At 43.1% G+C, this 12,217-nt stretch overlaps 1 protein-coding gene across 1 annotated transcript in view; it reads left to right on the top strand.

Moving 5' to 3' along the window:
* Positions 1 to 592: 592 nt before the first annotated feature.
* SERINC1 (serine incorporator 1) overlaps positions 593 to 12,217 on the top strand; it is a 33,513-nt gene continuing 21,888 nt past the window's right edge. Inside the window, exons 1-3 of the mRNA XM_073627182.1 lie at positions 593 to 751; positions 9,368 to 9,529; positions 9,609 to 9,802. Coding sequence (XP_073483283.1) covers positions 713 to 751; positions 9,368 to 9,529; positions 9,609 to 9,802 — 395 coding nt within the window. The 5' untranslated portion in view covers positions 593 to 712. The remainder of the gene's footprint in view (positions 752 to 9,367; positions 9,530 to 9,608; positions 9,803 to 12,217) is intronic.

The raw sequence follows: 12,217 nt of genomic DNA, 5'->3' as shown, positions 1-12,217 counted from the left end.
AAAAATTGAACATGGTTACAGTGTAGCATGACCGCGCAATTGTCATTCAAAGTGCGACAGCGCTGAAAGCTCAAAATTGGCCTTGGCAGGAAGGGGGTGAAAATGCCCAGCAAGTGGTTAAACATAGTTTAATATTGATTGAGTTTAGTTCCACTTTAAGTGATTGCTCACTACAAGAAATCGTCAGTGCATTACAATGCTCAAGGACACCCCAGCTAAAATTACTCTGCTATTGCTGGAATGTGCATGTATCACAGGAACTGTGTAACTATTCAACACAAGCTCACTGGTTGTGCAGGCATTGTGCTTACAAATGCTGTCCCTGTAGACTGTATACACGGAGTACAAGCCTCCATAATAACACACAAACCTCCACAATGCCATTAGTCAGCTGGAATGACATCACCACAACACCGGACCAGCATGTGACACGAATCCTCTGCCATGCAAAAGAGAGCGGAGAGTTTTGTGCTGAGCAGTCTTCTCTGTGGAAGCCATCTTACCGTGGTCTTCTGCCTATGATAGATAACGCAGGTCTTCAACAAAATGGCCGCCAAACATGTTCTCTTGTCAGGCTCCTTTCCACCGCGAGAGGAGGCGGCCCCAGAGACGGAAGTGACAGGCTGGGTTGGCTGCCAGTTCTGCTTGTCTCATTTGTAAACAGGGCTTTTGTAGCAAGGCTCCATTTTTATTGTACGACGCCGAGGCCGCCATGGGGGGAGTCCTGGGTCTGTGCACCGCAGCGAGCTGGGTAATTACTGACTGGGGACATTTGCCACAAGCAGGTCATGTATATGAGTGAAACATCTTAAGAGTGTTAGAAATGAATTCAGTTTTAATATATGTGATGTAGTAGTGACTTCAGGCAACTAAGTATATTTAAAGCCAGTTTTGGATAAAGAATTTTTTTTTCTGTTTATGTCCCTTAGTTAGATTTCCCTTCACTTCCTGACCTGATGACACGAGAAAGTGAGAGGAACGCGTGTCCCCATACCTCCCAACTGTCCCTGATTTGGAGCAATGTCCCTCTTTTGTCCCTCATTTTGATCTGATCTATATAGTTGTATATAAAATGCGCTTTTTATCTTTCAAAAAGTGTTTTCCAGCACTAAATCTTTCATCCAATTTCTAAATTGCTGCATTTATACATTTGAAAAGCCAATATAAAGGAATAGTAGTGGTAAAAAAAGCACTTGTGGATTTAATCTTTTTTTGGGGGGGTTAATTCTCCTTTAAGGGGGTGTGGCAGGGGGCGTGTCCTATGCCTACCTACATTTGCTAGTAGGTGTTCCTCCTTCCTATCTCAAAATGTTGGGAGGTAAGTGTCCCCTATCTGATTTTCCCATTTCCTGTTCTGGTGAACTAGATGTAGCACTTTCCATTATGTGCTGACTCAGGGACAGACCATGAGGGGGAATCTGCATAGCAGGGGCCCCAGGCGATAATAAAAACCTGGAAGTGGGTTCAGCCTCTCCTCAGTCTATCCAAAATTAAAAGTGTTTAAAGTGGAACTTTAGTCACAAAATTAAGTCCTGATAGATCTCCTCAGGCTGGCTCCTTTTGCAGGTATAGTGATGTAAAACACTGCACAGAAGTGCCTATACTGTGTACTAAATGCCTAAAATCCAGTAATGCACCGTCTCACCCTGCTCTGCACATGCTCAGTTGCCCTCTATTCTCAGCACTGCCTAGAATCAGAGCCACTAGAGGCCAATCAGCTGACAGCTTTAAGATTTACAGTGAGGGGAGGAAACGGGAATCACAGACTGTGCTGCAGGAAGACAGATTAGCAAGAGAGGGAAAAAACGCAGGGGGGTGATAGGACAAGCTCTGCTGCCAGGGTAGGGTTACCACCTCATCCCTTTAAACCCAAACACATATTAATTACACGGGTTCTGTGGTAATATGTGTTTGGGTCTAAAGGGATGAGGTGGCAACCCTATGCCAGGAAGATACAAAAGAGTTAGAGCCCTTACACACTGGGGCGGGGGCGGCGTCGGCGGTAAAACGCCGCTATTATTAGCGGCGTTTTACCGTCTGTATTCGGCCGGTAGCGGGGCGGTTTTACCCCCCGCTAGCGGCCGAGAAAGGGTTACATACCACCGCAAAGCGCCTCTGCAGAGGCGCTTTGCCGGCGGTATAGCCGCGCCGTCCCATTGATTTTAATGGGCAGGAGCGGTATACACACCGCTCCTTCACCGCTCCGAAGATGCTGCTGGCAGGACTTTTTTTACCGTCCTGCCAGCGCACCGCTCCAGTGTGAAAGCCCTCGGGGCTTTCACACTGGATACACAGCAGCAGCACTTTCAGGTCGGTTTGCAGGCGCTATTATTATCGCAATAGCGCCTGCAAACCGCCCCAGTGTGCAAGGGCTCTTAGGCAGCCCGTACATTAGTCACTTTTTCCGTTCAACCAGTGGATTGGACAAAAGAGAAAAAAAAAAAGACTTGATTCCCCCATCCACACATTTAATGTAGATGGGGAAATCCTTCCCACTACGTTATTGTATTCTGACAACGGGGAGGCTTCCCTGATCAGCACTGCCAGCTATAGCTGGTGGCATTGATTGATTTGGGAAAAAACCCACAGGGTGGTTGTACAAAAGTCAATTGGTAGATGTGTGGCCACTGTGGTTAAACAGAAATTGATCTACTGATTGACTTCTGTTCAACCGCCCTGTCGGTAATTTTTTGCGCAATCAGCACTGCAGGCATTAGACTGCAGCACTGATCTCTGTATTTTGAGGATTATGGAGTTTATTCCACCCCCATAGCAATACGATGACATAGCAGGGAGGATTCCTCCATCCACCTTGAGTGTCATCGAGGTGGACAGCCTTTGTTTGTTGGACCCGGTGGTTGAACAAAAATAAAACAGACCCATGTAGCCAGCTTAAAGCAGAATTCTCTCAATCTACATTGACTACTTTTAATCCCTATGCTTCTAGCATTAATTAATAAATAGATAGGAAAGTATATCTTTACTTGTTTTAAGATTTTTTTTTTTTTCTTCTTTTTTTTTTACATGTATTCAGTTACTTCCTGGTTTCCAGGCCAAGGCAACTGAAGTCGTACATCCCAAGTCTTCAGGAGGGGAGAAGGGGTTTCTCAGCTAAGCACAACCTCCTTTTGTTTGGGTACTTGCCCAGATTGCGGACTATTACGATTATTCTCACCTGGAGTGGTGTAACCTTGCTCTCTCTTCAAGCACACCCTCCTGCCTGCATGCCTAAGCTAAGGGGCGATGGATTATGGGAAGTAAATGCTACATGAATCATCTGCCCTTACTGAAGATTAAGGATGAGCTCAGGCGTGTTCGCAACACCATGTGCCTGCCAGGAAGCTGACACTCCGCAGCGCTAATCACAGGTAGTGAGACATTTCCCGATCTGTGAAGCCACAGATCGGGAAATGTCTCAATGCCTGTGATTAGCGCTGTGGATTGTCAGCTTCCTGGTGGGCATGTGGCGTTGAGAACACGCCTGAGCACATCCTTACTCAAGATGGCCAGTCATGCCCAGAAATGCTAGGGGGTGTTTTTCAAAGTATATTCTTAGCAAAATAAAGCATGGAGACCTGGATGGTGGAGTCTGCTTTGAAATTTTTAAACATGAATTAAATACTGTTTTTGGTTTGTGGTGCTCAGATACACTGTAGCTCCATTTTAATTCTTATCAATATGTAGTATATATTGACCAAGTGATTAGCACTTCCACCTAGGGGCACTGGGGTCATCTGCTCAAATCCCAGCCATGACACTACCTGCCTGGAATCTGCATGTTCTCCCTGTGCGGGTTTCTTCCGGGTACTCCGGTTTCATCCCACACTTCAAGGACATGCTTGTTGGTTCATTGGCTCCTGTCTAAATTGTATGTGTAGGTATAAACGTGAGTTAAAGGGGTTGTAAAGGTATACATTTTTTCACCTTAATGCATTCTATGCATTAAGGTGAAAAAACTTTTGAAAATACCGCCGCCCCCAGCCCCCCCGTTTTACTTACCTGACACCTCGAAACTCGGCCGCTCGCTCCCGACCTCTATTCAGCCGATCAACCTGGTCGCTGATTGGCTATAGTGGATGGATTGAAAGCAGTGCAGCCATTGGCTCGCGCTGCTGTCAATCACAGCCAATGACGCCGGGGGCGGGGCCGAGTGATACAGCGAGCGGCTATAGCCGCCGGCTGTATCACGGGAGCGCGCCCACAATAACTAACCACCATGCGAGAGAGCTCGCATTAAGGTGGTTAGTTATTGCAGGGAGGAGCTGAGACAGCCGCCGAGGGACCCCAGAAGACCAGGTTCGGGGCCACTCTGTGCAGAACGAGCTGCACAGTGAAGGTAAGTATAACATGTTTGTTATTTAAAAAAAAAAAAAAATTTACCTTTACAACCCCTTTAAGGACCTTAGATGTTAAGCTCTTTGAGGGCAGGAGTATGTATGTATATACACACACACATTATATAATATTTTTAATATATTTTTCTCACTGTGGACTTGCTGAAATTAAGAATTTTTGATGTTTACTTCAATTATTTTATATTTTTTTTTTCTGTGCACTTGTTTTACAGTTTCATTTATATATTTTTTCACCATTTATATTCTTTGGGAATTCAAGTTGCTCCAACATTCACTCACGCATTGCCCACAGCAAAATATAATTTTTATTCACCTGAGTGAGTGATATATCACATAACGCTGCATTTATTTATTTTTAAAAATGCAGTTTTTTATTTTTTCTTGCATGGGATTGCGTATTTTTGCAAACTGAAGCTTTTATCTCATTTACTAAGCTCTAGAGCAAATTCCCTTGCAGACTGCAACTGTGCTTGCAATGTCAACAGCCTATTTGACTTTAGTAAATCAACTGCACTGCATAGGTGATTACCACAGTTGTAATAGTCATACACCAGTAATTGTTAAATTGTATTTATTTTTTTTATACTGACAGTTTAGGGGTATAGTGTCCACTGTATGTAGTATTGTACTGATTGCAGAATGTTGGAAATGTTGAAAATCTGTGAGTTATGTTAAAATGATGTCACCACATATAGAGAGAGAACTATGGGGTCAAAGTGGAGCTCCAGCACCCCTCCCCCCACTAAAAAGTTTAAAAGGTGCCAAATGTGGCAACAGAGAGGGGGAGGAAGCAAACAAGTAGAGCTTCCCTTTTTGGGTGGACCTCCACTTTAAGGGTCCATTCACAGCTATTTACACAGGTAGATGTGAATGAGCCCCATTCATACCATTGTGGTACGTTGACGAACGCACATTATGCCCAGCATTTTAACGTGCATTGTGTTAAGGCAGCCTATTGATTTGAATGGGCGAACGCAGCACAACAGGTTTATCAGATGGAGCCAAGACTTTGCATGTGATGAAGAAATGTTTCAGCAGACTGGGGATATCATGTTTTAGAACTGATCATGTAAACAGCAAGTAGCTGAGTTACTTCCTTTCTTGCCTGTGATAGGAATTGAAGATTAACGTGTTAAGGATAGAAATTCAGAACTTTCTAATGGTGCATTTTAAAAATAAACTGCAACTAATGAGCATCTGTCATAATCTGAATCCCACTTAATTATTAGAGCCGCCTTACTTCTCAGGTGTTACTTGACTTCTGATTGTTTGTATTTTCCTGGTATCCAGGTAGATTTGACTGGCTGCCCTATTTTCTAACAGCTCAGAGCTGAAAACAGACACTTAGAAACTTGATACTTACAAAGATGCTGGCAGGATTGCATGAAAAAAGCTACAGTATTAGTTAGTTGACAGTTTCACCCGAAGCCTGGACAAAAGTGTTAGGTGTCCTTCACACAGGTGATTATTTGCATACACCGGATTCCAGTGACAAGAATCGGAAGATTCTTACATCTGGGATGACAGGTGTATTCTAATAGCAGCAGCCGCTCAGCCTGTGTGATGTAATGGCAGCCATCGCTGTTTGAGTCCAGGCTCAAAACTCCATTACGAACCACAGGTAACCAGATACATGCGAGCAGCCATGGCTGCTGTTATCCTGTTGTTACTTTGTACAGACTGTGCAGCCACCGCTATTCAAATGAACGTGCCTTCCCAGCCGTAAGAATCTTCTGATTATTGTCGCTGTAATCCAGTGCTTTTGGGTAATTGCATGTGTACAGGAGGCCTTAGTTATCAGCACTCAGATTGGTCAGGCTTCAGCCTTCCCAGCAGTGGCGGCCCATCCATTAGGGGCGCACAGATGCCTCCACCCTCTATCCATGCGTCCGGCCACTGATCTACATACAGGGCGCCGTACTATGGCTTCCATGGGGGGGGGTTGAAGCACAAGATTAGAGGCAGAGGCTCTAATAGGCTTCAAAAAAGGGTGGGTTTGGGGCGCAGCAAGCCCACCCAAGTGTGTGAATACAGCAATTGAATATTCACTGTTCTCACACTGATTCCCTTCCAATCAGAAAGCGGGGGGGGGGGGGGGTTGGATGGTGTTTGTCTCCTGCCACAGGGGGGATATGGCATTGGTTTGCCCATTACTATTTTGGGGTGCCTCACTGGCCAGTAGAATTGTGTAAGAGGAGGTGAGCAAACGTGTAGCTGAAGTAACGAAAGCTGCTTCAGGTATATGCAGGCATTTCAAGAGTGGAAATTTTAAGATTTATGAAAATAACCTGTGTAGGCTATGCCTGTCCTCTTGACCAAACAAGCAGAAGAGGTCAAGCTTTACTGGCTGCATTATTCTAGATTTGTGACTCACTAGGTAACCTGCAAGATTTTAGGTTTAACAACCTTTTATGTTTAAAAAAGCAAGATCCACAAGGAGCTTGCTAGCTTAAAAACATTCTTCTGTATGCCTGAGTGACCTCTGTCATTAAAATGAATCTTCACTGCATCTGAGCACCACAAACCAAAAACGCTATTTAATTCATTTTTTTATTCAAAGCAAACTCCATCCATCCATCCATGTCTTCATGCTTTATTTTGCTCAGAAATCACTTTAAAAAACACCACCTTAGCATTTGGGCGTGGCCATCTTGAGTAAGGGCAGATGATTCATGAAGCATTTACTTCCCGGGATCCACCTGCCCTTAACTCAGGCATACAGGCAGGAGGGTGTACTTAGCTGGAATAGCCCTTCCTCCTCTCCTGAAGACTCCTGGGATGTAGGACATAATTTGCCTAGGCCTGGAAACCAGGAAGTAACTGAAGAAATATTAAAAAAAAGTTTAAAACAAGTAAATATAATATACTTTTCTATTTACTAATACTAGCAGCATAAGGATTAAAAATAGTCAATTTTTATCCCGCTATCTGGTAGAAGTCCCTCAGTTGTGAGGACACCCTCATTAGATAGTGGAATGTGTTTTGGTTGGTGTTCAGCAAGAGAGGTTGGTATTGCATACTGCTGTATACAAAGATCTGTCCTTGGCTGTGGGTAGTTCAACCTGCAATAGATTTGTTTACCACCGGTGATAGCCAACGCAGAGGATCCATTCACACTATTAACGTGCTTTGCATTAAGGCAGCCCATTCATTATCAATTATGCACCTTCACAAATGGAAATAAACCCAGCACACTACAACACACAGCAGATTGTGTTGCGTGTTTGAGCTCTTTTGTACTGTGTTGTACTCTTGTATTGTGTGTGTGTGTGTTGCCATTCACCATCAATGGCAATGCAATACACAAAGAGTAAATGCCATGCATTGTGACAGAACGCAAGTGTGAATGTGTCCTAAGAACTATGGATAATCTAGGTGGGTGCTGACTGCCCACATTCTTCAATGTTAAATTGGAATACTTGTACAAGAGTTGTAATCACGTAGTCGCATGTCCACCCTGCTTAAAAAAAATATCAGGTCACTAATAATCTAGAATGTTGAGGAATTAACTGGTTATTGGCTCCAGTCCTCTCTGCCAGTATTTTGCTTTACTACTGAACTACCCAGTTATGTGTTTAGGTTGTTGTCTGTAAATAATCTGTCATAATACCTCACCTGACACCATCACCCACTATGTCATGCCTAACATAATGCTTGTTCAGAGCAAACCAATGATCTTAAGCCAGGCATGGACAGTTCGAAGCCTGACCAGTTCAGCTGGAAGCATGTGGAGGTAGGCTGAATGTACTGATGCTGAATGTTGATCGATTAACTTGGGTACAACCAGCCTGCCAGATTTTACATGCTATCATTGCTAGTGGCTGTTATAACCTAGCACTAATCACTGTGTTCTCTTGGCAGGGATGGCTTCTCCCACCCCCATACTGGGAGAACACAATGGCTCCACTGGAGGGATTCCCCCATTATTACAATCTGTGTTGATGGGGGAATCAAGTAAAATTCTTTCCTGCAACCAAATTTCCTCATTCTATGGCCAGCCTTAGTGTGTACAGCCAACACAATTTCCAGTCTGCTGTGTGGCGCTTAACCTGGTGTATCCCGTCTGGTCAGTTTGTATGGAGTGTGTACAAATTCCCTTAGGTTACCTTCACTTTCATGGTGAAATCTTGTGCATGCAAGGTGATTTTATCATTTCTGGATTAAAGTGCCAAAGGCTGATTATCTTTTTGTAGCTGTACTCCATTCAGCTGTAACAATTCACTTTGCAGTGATCACTTTTGACGTATTGCAACCGCACCTTAAATACACTGTAAACGTCATACGTGTGTTTACAGTGCATTTACAGCGTGCTTGTGTTGCATTTCCATAGAAGTGAATGGAAGCAGTTGTAAAGCATTGATGCATGCAAAACTCTGCAGGCAGCGTTATTTTTTCCTCACCGCAACACAAGGCAACGCTAACACTGCAGTGTAACCACCTCCATCCACTCCCTATTGTAACAATTTTGAGTTCCATTGATGGGTATTCGGGAAGCCTTAAAGCGACCCAACCTCCTATTTTCAATGCTTGTGTGACAAGAACCCTTAATGTTAGGATACAATAGCTGCAGCGGGTGATTCATCCATCTGTGTTGCATAACATGGATGGAGAAATCACTTTTTTCACTCAGCCTACTGGCTAAAAAAAAGATTGATTCTTAATGGCACCCCAAACGCAGCTAGCAAATGTGGCACATTTGTGGCCACAAAATGGCATGGTACCTCAGTACCATGTGGTTTGGTGCGGCAATTTTTTTCTAAAAAGCAGCACCTGTCCTACTTTGTGTGTTCCCATGCATTTGGCAGTCCATTGAAATGAATGGACTGTCAACAATGGAATGCGCTTGAACGCCCTCAAATACACATAACCCGGTGTAAGCTGGGGTGCCTCAAGACTAAAACTGCTTACAAATGGTGCCATGACCGAAAAGAAACAGAGAAACACTGCTGTAGGTCCTGACTATATATTTGGTTGTTTATGGTGTGTTAAAGCCATGGTATCTTTTTCTTCAGATCCCCTGCCTGTGTGGCAGTGCACCGTGCCTGCTGTGCCGCTGCTGCCCAAGTGGGAACAATTCCACAGTCACTCGCCTAATCTATGCTGCCTTTTTACTTCTTGGAGTTGGAGTTGCCTGCGTAATGTTGATGCCAGGAATGGAGGAACACCTTAAAAAGGTTTGGAAGCTGTAAATGAAAATAGTGTTGTGATATGTACTGTTGTGAAAGGTTTATAAAATCACTTTTTATTTTGCAGATTCCTGGCTTTTGTGAGGATGGAATTGGTTCCTCAATCCCAGGAGTAAGTGGCCATGTTAACTGTGACGTGCTGGTTGGGTACAAAGCTGTATATCGTGTGTGCTTTGGAATGGCCATGTTTTTCCTCCTATTTTCTCTTCTTATGATTAAAGTGAAGAGTAGCCAGGATCCCAGGGCTTCTGTACATAATGGGTAAGATACAGTTTGATATTCAAAATATAAACATACAAAGTAGTAGATTTTGTTTATAACCAAATGCAAAGCACCATAGAGCCTTCATAAAACAGAGTATCTGCATGTCTTTCCATCGCAAATGCTGAAAATGTGTTCAATCTCATTTTATTGTAGTGAATGTGACCATGCAAATTATTCCTTTATGCCTCTGGGACAACTAGAACTGCTGGTCTACAAATATAGTTCAATATTCTAAAGCCATTTATTCAGCATTGTATATAGACTAGTTTCAGACTTGTTGACCATGATCCGTGTGTTGTGTAAGGAAACCATGGCTTCAGTGGAGTAGGACTTGGGGAACAAGGTATGGTAAAAAGGGCTACTAATATCATAAGGTCAGTTATTTCATAGTGCATAGAGATGTTTCAGGATTGTTAGGCATCATCTGTGCCATGCCTTCTGTATAGTAGCGTGGATTGGGATCAATAAAGTATAATTAGGCAGGTTATGGTGAGGGGGTCTACTAATATTTCAGAGCTATTCCTTTCAAATTGCATACAACTGTTATGCAGTATGACCAAATTGCAGGAGCAAAGTAGATGAAGATGGCCTCACATGACATGCAGGTATGATGGGAACTTCCATAGATCCCTGTGTGCCTTGCAGGGGGAAGCTAGAATCAGGTGCCAGGATGAGAAGGTAGAATGTGGCTAGTAGAAGTCACGTTCCCTGACATGTTTCACTTGTGGGATGGGTTACTCAGAGAGGAGTCACTTCCAGGCTTAAAAGTAAGTCCAGTGACATCACAACAGGAAGTGGAAGCACTGTATTCCAGCTCAAACATACCAGCAAGTGAATATCTCAGGTGAAATAACCTTATCCTTGCATGACAATAAACAATAGAGTGGTGGAAGAATATTTAAGTAGTAATAAACCATTCGTGTTCTGTTGGCAGGAAGTGAAGGTAAATTCCCCCCCCCCCCCCGGGCAAAAACCTGACAGGGTTATATCCATTCCTTACTCTGTTTAAATAAATTAAAACACGGTTTTGCTTATAGCTCTACTTTAATATATTGAGCAAAATGATAGACACAATCTCCAGTAAACTGTTTTAAATTACCATAGCACTTGAAAGTACTACCTACTGCTTCTCTGAACACCTGGCCTTCATAGGAAAGTGTTAACAGTGCAATCTCCAGCCTGTCTGTTAAGCCTAGTACACACTAGTAGTTTTTTTTTTCGTTCAACCCAGTGGGCTGAACTAAAAAAAAAAAACCTGAGGAGCACAGGAAGAGCCTTCTGTGTACTATCCAATGTCAGTAGAGCGATCTCCCCTGCAGAACTATTGACACTGGTCAGTGCTCTCAGCCATTGGCTGAAAGCTCTGATCGGCAGACCTTTTTTATTTTTTTTTTTTTTTTCGGTCATGCCCCTTCAGGATGACCGTGCCAATGCTGCCCGATATTCGGCCTGTGTACTGCCTATTAGCCTGGTGAAGAGAGGATCAAAGAAGTGCCTTACCATCCTAGGCTGCTGGACCGTGTTTCTGTTAATGCACACAGTGTAGGGTGAAGCAGCTTCTAGTCTCTGCATGCAAGGGTGGCTCCATAGGATGCTGCAAGGGAAAAGAGCCACCTTGAAACTGGAAACCTAGGGCATGCAGTGGTCATGGCAACCACTTAAATGAGAACATTGGGAAGGATTAAGTGATAAAGCTGCATATTCAGTAAGTGATTAAATCCGCTGCCTGCCTGCTGTCAGTGCTTAAAATAACTAAGGGTTTAATATTACTTTATTCGCACAGGATTGAATTGCACAATTTGGAGGTCTTCAAGTAGACACAAAAAATTATGCAGAATTAATATTAAATAAAATATTGTTATTACGCTTTATATAATGTCTGTACAACATAACTTGAAAGGTACATATTATTACGTAGTTTTATAGTGTTTATGATTAATTGTTTTTTGTTATGTTTTAGAAAGTGGGTGCGCTGCATCATTCAGAGTAATTTGATTTTCAAGGTGTTTTTCACCACTTATTGTAAATGTTTAGCAGCATTTATTCATTTTCACCAAGTGTGGATAGTGGAAATCCCTCTTGGTTTGTAAGGCCTCATGCTTACAGGACTTTATTTTTAACTTCGATAGAAGCCAGCAGCGTTTTTGCCAAAAAAAGCCTGACGCTTGTAAAAGTGTCTAATGCCTTTACAAGCGCTTGGGTGTTAATAATTTCATTGGCCAGAATAAATAATTTGTTATGGCAAATTAAGTTAATGCTCAAGCGTTAACACGCTTTAGGGTTAACACGCATTTAGAAGCATCATGTGTTTATTTTTTTTTTTCTGCCCAAACTCTGCAGCTGCTGGACGAACTGGCAGTGGGTTTTTTTTTCTGCTTCTAAACTCTCCTGCCGCTAAACGCTGCTAAAAGC

The sequence above is a fragment of the Aquarana catesbeiana genome, linkage group LG04 (genome assembly GCF_042186555.1).
Source record: "Aquarana catesbeiana isolate 2022-GZ linkage group LG04, ASM4218655v1, whole genome shotgun sequence".
In the NCBI taxonomy this organism is placed as follows: Eukaryota; Metazoa; Chordata; class Amphibia; order Anura; family Ranidae; genus Aquarana; species Aquarana catesbeiana.
The sequence above is the reverse complement of the archived record's forward strand: the minus strand, read 5'-3'. Positions and strand labels throughout refer to the sequence as shown.